General features: G+C 44.6%; 1 protein-coding gene across 30 annotated transcripts in view; it reads right to left on the bottom strand.

The window, feature by feature from the left end:
• rims2a (regulating synaptic membrane exocytosis 2a) overlaps positions 1-16,455 on the bottom strand; it is a 187,774-nt gene that overhangs the window by 19,096 nt on the left and 152,223 nt on the right. For 19 of the 30 annotated variants that reach the window (XM_036538373.1, XM_036538374.1, XM_036538391.1 and 16 more), the window contains 2 exons: positions 14,883-15,052; positions 4,351-4,592 (listed from right to left, as the gene is read on the bottom strand). The exons of 10 other annotated variants lie outside the window; for them this stretch is intronic. In XM_036538373.1, the coding sequence (XP_036394266.1) occupies positions 4,351-4,592; positions 14,883-15,052 (412 nt within the window). The remainder of the gene's footprint in view (positions 1-4,350; positions 4,593-14,882; positions 15,053-16,455) is intronic. One more of the 30 variants, XM_036538367.1, reaches the window with a different exon arrangement.

The raw sequence follows: 16,455 nt of genomic DNA, 5'->3' as shown, positions 1-16,455 counted from the left end.
CTGCAGGAGCTACGGTCGAGAAATACGTCCAGACCCCAGTGGCGGCTGGTGAGCTGGGAATAGGGGAAGCCTGAACACCAACTTTAAATCTATCATTACTTCCAGCCTGTTCCCCTTTATCCTCCTTGATTAACAATAAAACAAATAATTCACAGAATAATCGACACCAATCGCGTGATTAGAATAAATGATTATGCCCGCGAAACACTGCAGACAATCTACCTAAATACAAATTGGAAATGACATGCTGCACTCGTGAAGTCTGGAGTGGCACTGGACGCAATGTTGTTGTGCAACCAATGATAACGTCACATTTTTTATGAGGACTTTCTCATGGAAACAAATGCAGCTGAAATCCATTCTATACCATATGCCACCAAGAAAAAAACGAATTACTGTTCAATATAGAAAGGCAATGAACATCATATATTTTCTGTTAGAGTTGCAAAATTTTGTAGATGATGTAGTATTTTTTTTTGCCTACACAGATTTTACAACTCATTGAAAATGGAGGGGTGGGCGGGGGAGCAGGTGGAAGTGTAAAGACAATTAAACTCAAGTCTTCACTATGGATGGAAGATAATTACCAGTGGTTTTAAGAATGCTGCGTGGTGCAGGGAACACTCCGATGGTATTAATCAGCTCTGTTTCACTGCGGTCATGAATAATGCCCTACTGATAAAGTCCTCTGGAGGTTACCACTACAGCTGCCTGCTGAAATTCTGACCAAGTAGCAGGGTGATCAAGATTAATTACACCAATCTGCACCAATGTAGAAACTCTACACTGCTATGCAGAAGCATATGTTAATGCTGTACCGTTTAATTAAAACACTGAGTCTATGCCCATAACTTACCAAGCCAAGTCTAGTTTTTACCGCCGGCTCAGATTTAGAAATGTGGCCCTGATCTCTGAGGTCCATTGCCCAAATGGGGTTTCGCAATCTCAGTCAAACAGGGCTCTGATCCCACACACACACACACACACACACACATACACACACACACACACACACACACACACACACACACACACACACACACACACACACAATACTTTACTTAACAGTTGTGTTTTTCTTGCCTTTCATTGGGAGCAAGGGGAGTGTGTGTTTTAGGCAGGGGGTGATATTTGGGCGGAGGTCACAGGCCTCAGGAGGCTGCACGTGACGCGCCTCAGCACGTGTTTGGGCAGACTGACAGTGTTCACCCGCAGCCGTCTCCCACTGAAGAGCCCGCGCTGTCAGAGCGGCAGCCACTTTCCCTGCTCTCCCACAGACGTTCCGCTGAGATCCTCAGCCTAGAGTAACCTCTCAGAAGTGCATCCTCTGTATGTGCTCCGCCCGCCAGGGAAAAGAACAACAAAAGCTGGTGGGAGATGGCCTCGTTTTTAGAGATGGTGAAGACCAGCAGACTTGCCTCTGGTGCAGAAACCAGGCCAGGGATTAAAAAGCCGCCTCCGAACGATCTTAAAAGCACCCGGTGAAATATTGATATGTTCTCGGATTAAAGCTGTTTGTAGGGCTAACATGTGCAACGCAGGCCGGTGCCAGCAAGTTATGTTCCCTATCGCAAAAGACAAAGCGTGATCTAATTAAACTTTAAAGCAAAAAATCTCACATGACTGTCTATTAACTCAGGTTAGGGTGATTTAAAACAATGGAGCGGACTGATGCAAAGGAATCTCAGAACGCAGTTACAACCACTCTTTTCAAAGCACTACATAAATGATTTACTTTAATCCGAGTGCTTTCACTGACCACAGACAGCACTGACCTAGGACTTCTCTACGCTGCATACATTAAATAGCTCATACCATACATTTTTTATGGGTAAAATTACCTTGATCAAAGATGTGCTGACTAATCAGTGTGTGAGTTAAAATGGCCAGAGCAGTTGTGGTCCAGCTCACTCTAGTAGTGTTCACATGTTCACTCATGTCACACAATTCATCATTTCATAGGCAAAAATCACACATGCTGTAAACCAGAGACTCTGCATGCTCTTTGCAAACTGATCTCATACAGTCAACCAAGCTGAGCAAAGCATCAGCACCAATTTTTTGGTTGTACCATGTGTCAATATTAGCCATAACTGCCATAATTTCATTTTGATCTTTAACAAAGTTTGAATCCCATGGAAACAACACAGAAAGGTGAAATGTGACTCGTGAGAGTGCACATCAAAACCCTGGTGCCGAACCATTCGGGTGTAGAGCGCAGGTGCGGTGTGATTAGATTGTCAAATTGTCCCATCAGAGGAACTGCCTGCCCATAACCAAGCTGAAGTGTTTATCTGGGTGGCATCTGGCTGGGAGAGCAGCAGGCCCTGAGTGATGCACGCTGAGCAGTTGGTAGGAATGATTAAAGTGGAGCGCAGATCAAGGAACATGTGCCATTCCGCTCACAGGGCAGGGAACCGCACTGCTATATTTACAGGTTGTGTGCTCAACGTGCAGATCCTCTGTGCCCCACATTCATACAGCTCTTCCTCCTCTGCGGATGGCTTTGACAGAATTGATTATCTGCCATACATTGGTCTCAACAATGGAGAAGCCTACTTTGGTGCATGGACAGTTATACCTGTGAAAAGCAGTGGACAAAGACACCTGAGCGTGTGGTGCAAATCACTCTACCCTCCGCACAAAACAAAGAGGCACACAGGTCCCATCAGTGCACAGCGCAGATTCAAGAAGTCAGCTGCAGAGCTTTATAAAAAGGCAAAACAATGAAAATGCCTTCAGCCAGGGGCTCCGTTCAGACATGGCAACGTGAACGTGTCCACATGAAAGAGAGATACCTGCTGCCAACCACACAGGGATGTTGAGAGTGAGTTCTGCAGAAGTCATGGCTTTAAAAACAGGGGTCAGAAGGCGAACGGTCCTATTTCACCCATGCCTTTTATCAGCTGAGGGCTTAAGCACTGTGTGTGTTCAGCTTTTTTCCATCCCCTTACAGGACAAATCTTCTGTCAGTCAGGGAGAACACCAGTGTCCCAAAGGTAGGAGGAGTTTAAAAAGTGGTTGCTATCCTTGCTGATTTTGGCAGCAATGTTCTGATTACTTTATGCCTAAAAATGACTCTTTGCTACTCTTGCCTTTGGGTACATATGATTACAGCGAAATCAAATTCAAAACATTTTTTTCTCTGTCTGCTTTAACCTCATAGCATTCCAGTCAACATGCTCACATTTGAAAGGATAGCATAACATAATTATAAGACAATTATTACATTATATATAATTATTACGTAATAATTGTCATACTGATTATATTCTCCATGCTGATCTCTCAAATATGACTTTCAAAGTGATTGAGCCTCAGATGACCTCTGCATCACCTCAGCTAAACCCAGTAAGGAATGCAGAGGTTATCTTTACCAGAGCCGGTACTGCTATTCAAACCGAGGCATGAAAAATGACTTTGCTTCCCACACCCGCAGTCTCTGCAGTTCCTCATACATCAACCTCGTGGCTTTAAATGTATCATACCACACCTGGAAGTTGGTTATCACACTGTGACTGATGCATCGGGAGTCTGGAGCATGATAACTCCTTACAGTCAGCGGTCTCTGATGTGATGGTTTCAAATTGCAGAACTGGCGTTACTGTGCTTTGCTAATTATGCATGCTTTTGGGTACTTTTAGACCACAATGGCCAGAAACAATATTTCTATGTCTTCAAATAGAAAAAAGATTAAACAAATGGAACTAGGATTCTACAGTTTAAACCCCACCAAACCTTGCAAGAGATTGCACGTGGCCTTTTTGCTACCGATGATACAGAGATTTAGAGCGGGGTTGGCTGGTTTGTGCTGCAGACCTGAGGGAAAAAACTGCATCGCAGCATGCAGGACCAAAACGCTCAGCTTTTTGGCTAACTATCATCAATTCCGCTTGCAAACCCAGAAAAGAACCGTGAATGGGATTAAGAAACCGAAAGCGCACTGTCTGTACGGGACTGCATGGCAAAGCTTCACCATTTGAAAGAATCCTGCAGTGATCTGTGCTTGTCGGTAGCAACATTCGGCCAGCTGTCTCCTGAAAAGGAAAGGGTGAGTTAGCACAAAGAGCCATTGTGAGACAGACGGGAAGGAAAAGAAGCAAAGCTGAAACGGCCACAGTGACTCCCAGGGTAGAACAGGAGAGGAAAGATCTAGGAGGAAGAGAGAGAGAGTGAGCGGGGATTCATCCGTGAGGTACTGGATGGGAACCCGTTCCCCTGCGGGGCCCTGGAAAGTGGCCGTCCTGGCAGGAAGTAAACATGGACCATGATGAAGGCCTTGGAAGAGAGAGAGAGAGAGAGAAGAGGGAGGAGAGAGCTGGCACAGGGGGGGCAGGGGCCGGTTCCTACCTGTTTGGCTGAGCTGAGAGGTGCTCCGGCTCTTCCTCGAGAGGCCAACAATCGCCACCATTTTGGCACCGATGCTGGAGCGCCTCTTCTTCTCCTCTTCGTCCACCGCACCCACGGCCGTGTCAGACTGGCTCCCGTCGGTCTTCTCCAGGTTGTACATGTCCCCGCTCACGCTGGTGCTCTTGGTCATGTTGCCCCCGGACACCCCCACCTGCCTGTTTTTCATTTTAGATGTAAAGTCACTGTCAGTGACGGCGATGACATGGGGGGGGGGGGGGGGGGTGTCGGAGAAAAAGGGAGAGGAAGGGAGCGTAGGGACAGGGGAATGAAAGGGGAGGACAGGCCGGAGAGGAGACAGAAAAGGACAGGATTCAGCTAGAGGATTATGGGACACTGCAGGGTCCAGGGACACTGGTGTGGCTACAGGAGCTACCGTAAGAGGACAAGGCTAACAGGAATATAATGATGCTGTGAATATTCAAAGACTGTGTGCATGGAGTAGGTGATGGATGACATGAGTTATGGCTCATGAACGAGTAAATATGTGGACGCGTTTTCATTTGCAGATTTTGAGTGGCTCCTGATTGGTGGCTTAGTTTACCTTTTAGCCGTTTTTAGCTGTTTGTCTAGTCTTACTGAAATAATGCATGCTGGGTTCATATGCACATCTAAAGACAACAATGAATGCATTCAGATATACGCCCTGGTGAAATAAAGAACAGACCCCAATACCGCAAGTATGCTTGCTCCTGCCTGAACAACAAGTTGTGTACACTACTGGCAACATGCATTGTCTGCAGTGTGTAATTGCCTGATCATTCTCTGACAAACAGACATTTTAATCAATGGCAAATGCACATTTCACTTTTAATCTGTTCTGTAATCTTCACTGTTAATATTTCATTTGCAGTATATTATCAGTGCAATGCATCCCCTCAAAACACTGCTGAGAGAAAACAAAGGTATATATACTGTTTTGGGGTGCAAATGCCAATCAAACTACACAAAGCTAATCTAGAGACTCAACATTATACCTAAAGCGCTCTTATATCGTCTCCAATGTAAAACACTGCACTACAGTTTTGCAGTAGCTGCACCCTTAGGCACTGTGGAGGAATGACAGGATTATGAGGATCGCGTGACTAATTACAGATGCCATTCCTCATGTGCTCTGTTGAGTGTGCCATCCCCTCTCTGGAGAAGAAAATCTGCAATATGAAATTTGATCAACATCCAAAAACATTCAGATTTGTTACATAGGATTTTTCTCACTGTTCTGCATTACACATAAAGTGCCCTATTCTCCTGCATGACAGACAACAGGGCACTGCCATCCCGATTAGGGCTCAATTTCTGCTCCGGGTGCAAAGTTGAAAGAACAGAGAGGGACACAATTCATATCCAGGATATAGAACGAAGACAAAAACCCTAATGGATATAAATATGTCTCAGTGATCACCCTTAGGACTCTGGCCGTTTAATAGCACATCTGACCCAGTGCGCTCTATCTTCTTGAAACAGCAATTAAAGAAAATTCCCTTATAATAAATGGAGATAGGGGGAAAAATCAATGGGCTCTGACAATTCCTACTTCAATTATTTCAATTACCCTTTTCAGTATCTCTCTGTGTTCTGGCTTGGTCTATTCCCTCCCATTACGCAAGGATCTGGGGCCAGCTTTAATCAAGCACTGGCTCCTCTGTCTTAGTAGTGCCCAGTGCCAATTTCACCCTCTCTTCATCTCTGTTCCACCACACATTCTAACTCATCAAAGCGGACTGAGGAAAGACTGAAATTTGCTACGTCATTCTAAACCCTTCATGAGTCAGTAATTTGTCTAGAAACATACCATAGAATCCTAAAACAAAAAAATGTGCAGCTGAATGTCTGTGTCCTGGCCTAAAATCTAATCTAATCCTCCCATGGTGTAATTGGTTAATTATGGTCTTGATAATTTTTGTTGAGTTTATCAGAGAGAAAATAAAATTCCACCTCCAGTATAGTCAATGGAGTTTTCCACATCTCCCCTAGCTGTCTCCACATGACCCTCCTTTGCTACTGTAGACTTTCCCTAAAATAAGCTGCGCTACATCATTCTGCTGTGGAAACAAAATGAGGAAATCACACAGGCTAAACTTAAAAACAAAGCTACTGCCTCAGTTTGGGAGACATGCAGGCATGGTGTATTATGGAAGAGCCATTCTCTCTGAATTGAGTTTGAACTCAAGACATAACAGAAATCAAGAATGGAGACATAGCAGAAAAGCAACATACTGTTTCAGCTGTACTGTTCTGCAGTCAGTCTACATATTCCCTCAACATCCTATCAGAAGAGCTTTGACTGATGGACTAATTCATTTTCAGAGATGTCCCTTGTTACATTCATCAAGCGAGGGCGCTGAGAGATGGGGTGGAGGTGCTGACAGCACCCTCTTACACCACTGTCACATTCATAACCAAAAAAACCTGTGGAGCTCACAGAGCTGGTCTGAGATCATACTGCTTTTGTCTGAATAATGAAGGGGTCAGAGGAGTAATAATGTCTGTGTGAACACTTGCACGGACCGGACTGGAGAACCTCTAACGAATGAGGATAGCGTATGCCTGCTGCATTCAATGAGCTCCTCATGGATGTTATTATGAACTAAAACCATTTCCCTCACATTATGCACAGTCAGACACATCGATATTGAGGAAACAAAAACATGACATAATATCAGTATAAAATTATGAACAGTATCATCACTCTGAGCCACAGACACCCAAAACATGATCTTCACTTTCATCATTGTCTTATGTATCAAAGCAGACTTTGAAAATAAGAACACAATTGCGTAAGCTGAAGGTAGAATGTGGATCGAGACCAATCTGTTCTTTACGGAGGGGAAGGCGTGTTTCTATAAATCTTAATATATAAGCTGTGAAAATAATGCTACATAACAGTACAGCTAGGGGCTGGGCAATATTGTGTGTGTTTGTCTACTGTATTTCGCTACTGGACAGGGAATGACCTTTCAGCGCCACCCCATGACCTTTAAACAGAACAACTCCCTCTCCACCGGAAATGCTCAGATGTGATGTTCTACATGGACGATCGCTGAGGCGACATCTATGTGCAGCCCCACGTTGCCGTCCTGTTTGGTGCTGATGAGGAAAGGTTTGGACAGGATCTGGCCGACGGCGCAGTCGGAAGCTCACAGTCTGCTGTGTGAGTGCACTCTGTTCTGCAGCTATCTGAGCCCTTATGGCAGCATTTAGCAAAGCAAAAATGCCTGTTTCAGTGGTACATTTCTAAACACTTCTGAACACTCAGAAGGTAAGAGCAACCGGCCCTTATGCCATGGTTGTGCACAGGGTCACTGGCAGGTCACTGGGAGGACGTTCAGGTAATAGAAAGCCTGCCACAGCAAAATTAAGGCAGACACTGTTCCCCCCACGTGTGTCTGTGCCACGATAATAATAGTTCCGCCACATGCACCACACATATTTTACCAGCTTAACTGGAACAGCAGAGAAAGCCTTGGATTATAACTAGCTTGTGCTGATGTATGAAAATAATAATAGTTCAATGGTACTGATGAGATGTTTCCTGTTTTGCCTCACACGTCGTACTAGTGGACAAGCTTTTGTGTTTTTCCTCATACATCTGATATCTTGCGAAGTTAGCCCAGGTACACTGTGCGTGATTGGATAATGCTTAAGTTGACAACAACATTGCACTTGCTCACCTTGTCCTCCTGACAAGTGGCCTCATAAAAAGCATTCCTCATGCAAATCAAAACTTTTCACAGCTTTGTTACGGTATGTCTGGTTACTCTGCCTCCAGTGTTTACTGGACGAATGCATACTTCAATCCCATAACATGCTGCATGAGGCAGACCTCAAAGATGCTCCCTGGCTTGTATAACATTTGTATAACAAATGTGAGGTCTACCCAGAATCTTGCATAATCGCGTTTGCATTTGTGAAAAGTGAAAATGTGAAAGTGACAGTTTTGAAATGAAACTTGCGAACAAATGGTGTAGTTTACTTTAGTGGTCTGTAGCAGAGCCTTGATTCAAGCTTCAGGTCTGAAAATGAATCAAAATGTGGTCTCAGATGTATTCAAATACTGATCATCAAACATCAAACACTTAAATCACTATATGACTGAAAAGGAACACACCATTTATAAAAGATAGACCTTATGCCTCAAATTCCTAGGAGGCATTATGCACATTATAATTTCTAAAGAGGCTAAAATTATTCACCAGTGAGAGCAATGATATGTGCTGAATCAGTACTTCATCACAATGCTGGGATGAGCAAATCTGATCAGAGAAAGATCACAATGTTCCTGCATTGTGGGGCACGTATTTCAGGAAGTCCAGGTCCCAGAGCAGCAATTGGCAAGCAATACAATTAGATTTCACCAGTTCCTTAGATAAAATGGATACTGTACAACATATCAGCATTGAGAACGAGTAATGAGCCTAGTAGTATCTCATAGTAAAGCGCTATGAAGTATCTTTTTGTGCCCATCTATTTTTGAATCGTCCATTTCTACATATTCAGATATTAATTTCTACTTTTTCATTATTTGTGCTTGATCTCTTTTTCAGTCATCTCTTGAAATTCAGATAAAAACATTCCACCGTATTCTCTATCAAAAAGAAGCAAGAAAGTTTGAGGAGGCATACATGCATGTGGGTGTGAGGGTGAGAAACTTTTAAATTTATGATCATAAGGAACTGGGAAAAAATGCACAAATATGTCACTCACATTACTGCAATTCTCAAGGTCGTACAGAGTTTGTATAGAAGTTGGTTTAGTCTATATGAAAGGGGAGACATTCGTTTGGCAGTCTCCCCTCCAGGCAGTGACTCAGTCTGTCTTTATTACTCTCTCCTGAGCCTCTCCACGAGTTCATACTGAACATCGCATCCAGCCGAGCCACAACAAGCCAAGTCCTCCCATTCACAAGCATGAACAACTGCAAACAATCTGAGATGAGTCACATACATACCTGTATGCAGGGGCAAAACAGAACAAATAAACCACTCTAAACCTATAAATGTTAACATAAGCCCGGGTCTGAGTGCTGTTTACATTAAGCAAAATCCCAGCCGTAATTTTTTTCCCTCTGTAAGTGGGTACATGACAGCTGCACTTAAAAAAACATGATATACTCTGTAGGCTTTCATCATCCTCTCAGCTCCTTGGTGGGGGAAGCTGGGCTGCCTCTTACAGGGTGATTAATGAGCCATCTCTCTGTCCTTGCATTTGTATTTCTCTTCTGCTGGCGGACCACTGGAGTCACATGGCTCCTACTTTTGAGTAGGGTTGCTAAGGATATTTCACTTCCTCTAAATGGGTCTTAACAACTCCTACCCCAGATTGCTTGAGTCTCACCACTGAAGTGGCTACAGTTGTTTAGTACACAGTAAAGAGGCTACAGCAGTACAAACTACCCTGAAATGGAGTGGATTCTCATCTTCTTATTACGCTTCTTGCCATTGTTACAAAAGAAGCATTTTAATTTAGCATGGGAAGGCTGACAAAAACAAAATCAATATTTACTCATCCAGTAAAGAGTAAAGAATCAAATCAGGTAGTTCTGCCAAGAGGGAGCATGTTCCAAACCCTCCGAGTCCTGTCTGCGTGACAGAGGGAAGGTGCCTCCCTTACAGCGATTACCGGGGCTTATGCCCGTCTGATCACCTCTGAGATGGAGGGCAGTAAGGCTATGTCCTGGCCTGCTGCCTGCTGCAGCCGGCAGGCGCTGCGCTGCCTTAGAGCAGCGGGGCCATCGCGGTGCGGAAATGAACCCTCCCGTTCCGCAGCAGCCTGAAACTTTCATGATTCACTCGCCGGCCAGCTCTCTGCCTCTGGGCCAAGGCGGCGGAGGCCAGCGCGTGACTCCAGCTCCTGTAAAAGTGTGCCGGCAGCGGCGGGATTCTCCAGGGGGATTTGTCTTGTCGTCCTGCGCCGTACGGTACAGCGCGTCCCTTCTTATTGCGGATTCTGCAGCGCGCATTCATTTTAATCCTATTTTGGGAACAGTTCCCTGGGCAGGAGCACAACCTGCGAGGCGTGTGTTTGCGATTTAGCTGAATTTACAGTCCAGGATGCGTCCGGTGTCTACGTACACTGTGGCCACTGTGTGCGCACACACTGAAAAGCTCGAGGACAGTGCCACTGATCATCATTAGCCTGAAGACCTTTACCTCCTGCTGCAGGACTAATTCAATGCCACTTCTAAACCTGCCTAAAGAATGGTCACCGTGAGTTCACTGTGTTTCATTCACATGCAAAGCTCAGCCTGAGCAGCAGATATGTCTGTAGTCTGCAGGACTTTGCAGAGCTCTGGAACACAGACAAGAAACTGAACTCTTCAACCCCTCCTCTGCTTGTCTGCGCAGTTTGTCATCTTACAGCCGGAGCACTTCTGAAGGTGCAGGGGGTGGCTTAAGTGCTTATGATGCTGATGTGATGAAGAAGAACCTGCTTTTGGGGCCAATCTGAGATCTGCATCTGGAAGAGTACTCTATGTACCTGTAAAATCTCAACTGATCTTGTGCAAAACTGGAGGCTGCTGAAGGTCAGGGCCAACCGTTTGTCTTTTTTTAATAAATGGAATGCACCAAAAGGCCTATGTCTTTGTTGCAGTTATGCAGAGCCAGCCCTTCTCTTGTAGGCCATGCTCTTTGCAGCAGAAGAGTCAGCTGTTACCCTGGGAGAGACAATGGCCAGCGAGGGGGTGAATGGAGAGTGTGTGTGTGTGTGTGTGTGTGTGTGTGTGTGTGTGGGGGGGGGGGGGGGGGGGGTGGGCGCTTTAAAGTGCTGAACAGCAACTTTTGTCTTCCTGGAGACTGCTCGCTCGCCTGTGCGTCAGCCTTGCATGTGTGCTGGAGCTGCGTGAATTATTCAAGCGTTCACGTGAAAAGAGACACAGCGGTGCTGGGGAAAACAAGACTCAGGCAACGCGACATGATGCTGGCGAAACAAGCCCTGGTGCACATTCAGGGGCACAGGGACCACGACGCCAGTCTGGGCCAGAGCGCTCATCGATCCTGTCCTGGTAGGGGACGGCACCCAGGACCGCTGTCGCCAGACTTGCTCCCCTCAATCATTTATGTAACTCTGCTGACGAATTCAGAAGTATGATCCCTATTGAATTAGAGAAACGAATACCCAGACAGTAAAAAACCACTGTTATTTATCAACTGGAACCTTACCTACATGAAAAACTCCTTTCTCTGTCTTCTAGCATCAAGTACTAATCTATATGCATCAGTAAGCATTGATCTAGAATGCAAAACTATATTTTATTTTATTTTCAGGTGTATCAGCATCATTAATTCTTGTAAAGTCAGGGCTGAGTAAGAGCAGGCCCACATGTTGTTCCAATACCAGCTTTCAGCTATACAACATCACCTCGGTAACAAGGGCTAAACACTAACTGTCACAGCCCATTAATGAAAACTGGATGATGCCCAATCTAGCAAATCTAGCAATTATCACTAAACAGACAAGGCCACAGGCAAGGTCAGACGTGAATGTTGTAGCATATGCTTAATACTATCATCATCATCTGAAAAAAATCTATTGAGAGTTTAAGCCTGGCATTTGCTTTTAGCAGTGCGACTGCCCAGGGGACTAGAAGCAACAAACACACTTGATTACAGGAATATTCCTTGACAGAAAAAAGCTTCTTGTGACGTGAAACTCACAAGGAGCAACCACTTAGACCCCATGCTCACATCCCGCCATGAGGAGCATGCATCAATGACACAAGATGTTTGGAGAAATACCCTCCACTCACAACTGTACTACATAGTAAAACCAAAATGAGGTCATTTGTCAGAACAGGTCACATCAGTGAGAAAAGAACTGCTTGCGAGGAAATAGTGCGAGCAGTATGACTTCCGAATCTGCCATCCCTTGAAAGGTTTCAATATTACTGCCCTCTCCCAAAAATTTCAAAGACTACTATACATCAAGCAGACTGGATTCTGCCTGTTTCTCCAATGCAAAGTTACACAGCGATGCTCAAGCATTAGTACGAACCCAGTGCAATTCGTGAGAATCTAACAACAGAGCATCTTTTAAGTATTTGTAAATTAAATCTGCTTTTTTTTTTCAATTAAGCCTCTAAATGCTTCAAAGATTGGCACAGCATGTTCCAGACAAAACAGCTATTGTAATGGTAATATTGTCACCTACACGCAGCCATCTGTAATTACATTTTAATAACAAAGGCCACTGAATAAAACAAACTGTGGGGGAATGGCAGGGGTCCACACACAGTTCATGGCAAAGTGGCCAAAGCTCACTCTTTACAGGAAGTGCCGTTTACGATCTGTTCAGGGTGTTCATTTAAATGACGCGAAAATGGAGGTGAAATCTAGTGAGGTTTCATGAGGATGTGCTGCACATTCATTTTAGAGGAAGGCTTTGAAGTTGACCTGCTGTCTGAAAGCATTAAGCTTCACACCCACAGTAACTAATGTCATTTACGTCTGTGTGTGTGTGCGTGCGGCATGTTTCATTACATTTGTTCCACCATCTTTTCCACTGTAAATAGCTCGATCCCTGTTATGTAATGATTGATGTGAGAAAACAGGCCACTCACACTCTCCAATGGAGAATTAGACAGATTAGCCGAGCAGGAAGTGCAAAGCCCCCCATTCTCGTTCCTTGGGCAATTAATTCTACAAAGTTTCCTGATTTGCTGTGCCGTCATTTGTTGATTCACTTCACTGTCCAAAGACAGGGCTCCAAAGACAGAGGAGATGGTAAACAAGCCTTTAATGAGACCGCAAGGCTGGCCCACATGGCGAACTAACCATGCTACAGGAAATGATGTAACAGGAGTGAAGGTGACACACACCGCCCTGTAGGCACAACCTTTCCCCTCAATGTTCCTGTTTCACTTTATGTCACGCCCCAGCCCCCCTGCCCCAGATCTTTCTCCCTAACAGATATGGTTCTGCTCATTGGAGAGTGGACCAGGCCTGGTGATGGTAATATGTGTAGTGTAGATATACAGTGCACAACTGAGGAAAATGGAATGAAGCAGATGGGAGGTTAGGTGGCAGGTAGATGACAGGTACTAACATGTAAGGACTGTTAAAGACAAGCGTGCTTGGAAAGAAGAGGTCAAAAGCGTTGGTTTCTTCTACATGTCACAATGACTAACAGCAGGCAGGAGTCACACTGAAACAGCCAGAACTACAAGGAGAAGTAGGGAGGGACTTAGGAGACATATGCTAAACCTAAACTGCAGTGGCACTGGGTAGTATTGCAAGGTGCAGATTCAGGCCTTAACAACACCGCCTTTACTAATAGTGCTGTCATTACTTTGTGCTCAGGCTATATACTGGCATATGTTGAGGATCACATTTAGAACAGAGGATTTCAAAGTAACTTAAATCTCATCTGTAATTCAGAGTTAAAATGTGATGTTCATCACTGGAAATGAAAGGGTAGTAAAGAACTGACTGTGTTATTATTCCAAAAGTCTGAGATTGTCTGGGAAATTGCTTTTTGTCATAACATAATTCAGGCATATCAAATCAACATTTAGGATTCAATACAAGCCCAGGTACTAACAGATCTTATGCCCAAAAATCTGCAAGTAATATCCTGTTTGAAATGTCCCTGTTTTAAAAGATACACACTGCAGTAAGGACTTGGGCAAAATAGGACAAAATCTGCATTCGGTCTGAGAAGGGAAGGAAGCTACTGGCAGCTACTATACCACTAGAACAGCGCACAGCTACTGTGGATGTACTCTTGATGGGCACTGGTGGGATTTTTTACCTGACGTCAGTCTCTGAGAACCTCCTCTGCAACTGCCCTTCTTCCGTCGCCTCCTCCTCTCCTTTGCCTCCTTCATCTGTCTGCTCTCCCTCCCCTCCCCCCTCTCCCCCACTCTTCTCCTCTGCCACTTCCTCTTCCTCCACCTTGTGCAAAACACTCTCCACAAGCTCCTCCCCCTCACGAGAATCCCCTTTCAATTGGCAGACGCTACACAGTGAGCATGAATGGAGGCATGCAAAGCAGAAAGGAAAGCCATTAAAAGACTTAAAACTGTGAGCAAAGGAAGAAAGAAAAATGCATTTCAAAGGTGCTGACAACAAGAAGTAAATGAAAAATGAAAAAAATGCCTTTAAATGTAAAGGAAACAATGTTAAGCACAACAGAAGTAAGAATGTAAGCATGTGGATGGATTTCTCCCTTTGTCAAAGCAAAGGAATCCATACCCTTTGTTATTGAACACCACAGTGCATTTCCAGTGGGGCGGGCCAAACCTCCATCGAGTAAAGTTCAGACATTTGGCTCACTTCTCACTCAGACAGAGCCAAACCTGAACTCACTCCAAAGCAGGAAGTTCAAACGCAACTAAGAAAAGGCGTTTCCTTCCTTATATGGCTGCCCAGTGCATTTTTGGGGAGGAAAGGTCTGGACAATGCAGAGGATGTGTGTCTGTGATTTTGCCCGTCCCCTGGGAATGACGCCTGGAGTGGTGGCCGCAAGGAGGTGCCCACCTCATCCTGCGGTTCCCCCGCGGTCTCTCGGACTGGACAGACATGTAGCTCGTGCTGCTGAACCGAGACGCACTGCTGGTCCTCGACACAGCGGACACGTCGCTTACATCGCTGTCCGACGACTTGGTGGAGACATTGTCCGAGCCACGCTGGGGTTCTCGGCCCGACCGCTGCAGAGACAAAGCACAAACCCTCTTTAAAACTGATGGACCGAAACTTGACCCAGCAGAAGCCCTGTGACTGGGGAATGCCATAACTGGAGATCTCATTAATAAACAGGAGGAGAAAGACAGAGTACCTAGGCTTTTTAATCTCCAACAGCGTAGCACTGGATAGTCAATGCGTAACGGCCATGGAGGCTGAATTTAACTGCCATTATGGAAAGGAAATGAAGCCAGGGAACAGTTCTCTATCTCGTAACTTGTGACATGTTCTTGTGAAATATGAGAATTTAATTTGCCGGGAAGAGCTTGGCTTCTTCGCAGTCTTCACAGCTATCTCCCTCAGCCCCCCCTACTGATATGACTAGCAACTTTATCGTACACCATAACAGAGACCTCCAAAGTGCAAGGACAGGAATGATAACGGTGGAATTGTTCAAATTCCTGGATTAATGATGAAGTTGTCAGGAGTTTGTGATTCTAATCCTCTGGGAATAAGAAAAACTGCAGAATGGCTCCGTTCTACAGAAGGGCTTTGTCTAAAGAACAGAGCAAAACATCAACAGCGCACATGGGCAAACTAAGGCATATAATGGAAAAAAGAAAGCAATTTTGAACTGAATCCTTTTTTATTATTACATGTGCATCCATTTCATTCTAACAGAAATTCAATTCTGATGCAACACATTTTTCAGCCCACATGCTTTTTTATTAGAAAAATGTAATAAATTTGTCACATCAATAAATATCACATGGAGTGTCAGAGATGGAAAGAGAATCACAGCTCTGCTTCCATTGATAGCCACACAACCTTTCCTCCAACTGGCTGTTTACAGAAGACCAAATTCCAGTGAATGTACCCTTCAAGAGACATGCCATTCCTTTCTAAATCCACTCTTAGTGTTACATGGCATAAGGAAACCAAACGTGTCAGCAAAGCACAATGTCACATACTGACTCTGGAGGTGAAATATGAACTCACGCCATTGCAATGTCTGCTGGACATTAGGAGGCTCTGATAAATGGGTTAGCTCATGTTTTGAGTTCATTGAGCTGAAAAGTGAGAGAGAAAATGTCTATAAAATCTGAAAATTTGCGTGGAATGACCCTGGTTGGCCGTGTATTAGGTCTGAATGTTTCTTCTTTCTTGCTACTGCAAAGTGGGGAAGGAAAATAGATCAATTGCTTCTGCTGAACAAGAGATTACAGAACAAAGGTTGTCTTGGCGCTCCGAGAGCATTATAATTTCTATAAACAATATTTCTCATGCTGCTGCTGCTGCTGCTGCTGCTTAAGCAGATATACCAAGAGACTTTTACCTGCATGTAACCCCTAAAGAATTGCTTGTCTGTTTTTGCGATGGTCCTCATACCACGTACTTAAAAGGAAAACAGGGGTAAACGTTTTGTCTT

The sequence above is a fragment of the Megalops cyprinoides genome, chromosome 10 (assembly GCF_013368585.1).
Source record: "Megalops cyprinoides isolate fMegCyp1 chromosome 10, fMegCyp1.pri, whole genome shotgun sequence".
Taxonomy (NCBI): domain Eukaryota; kingdom Metazoa; phylum Chordata; class Actinopteri; order Elopiformes; family Megalopidae; genus Megalops; species Megalops cyprinoides.
The sequence above is the reverse complement of the archived record's forward strand: the minus strand, read 5'-3'. Positions and strand labels throughout refer to the sequence as shown.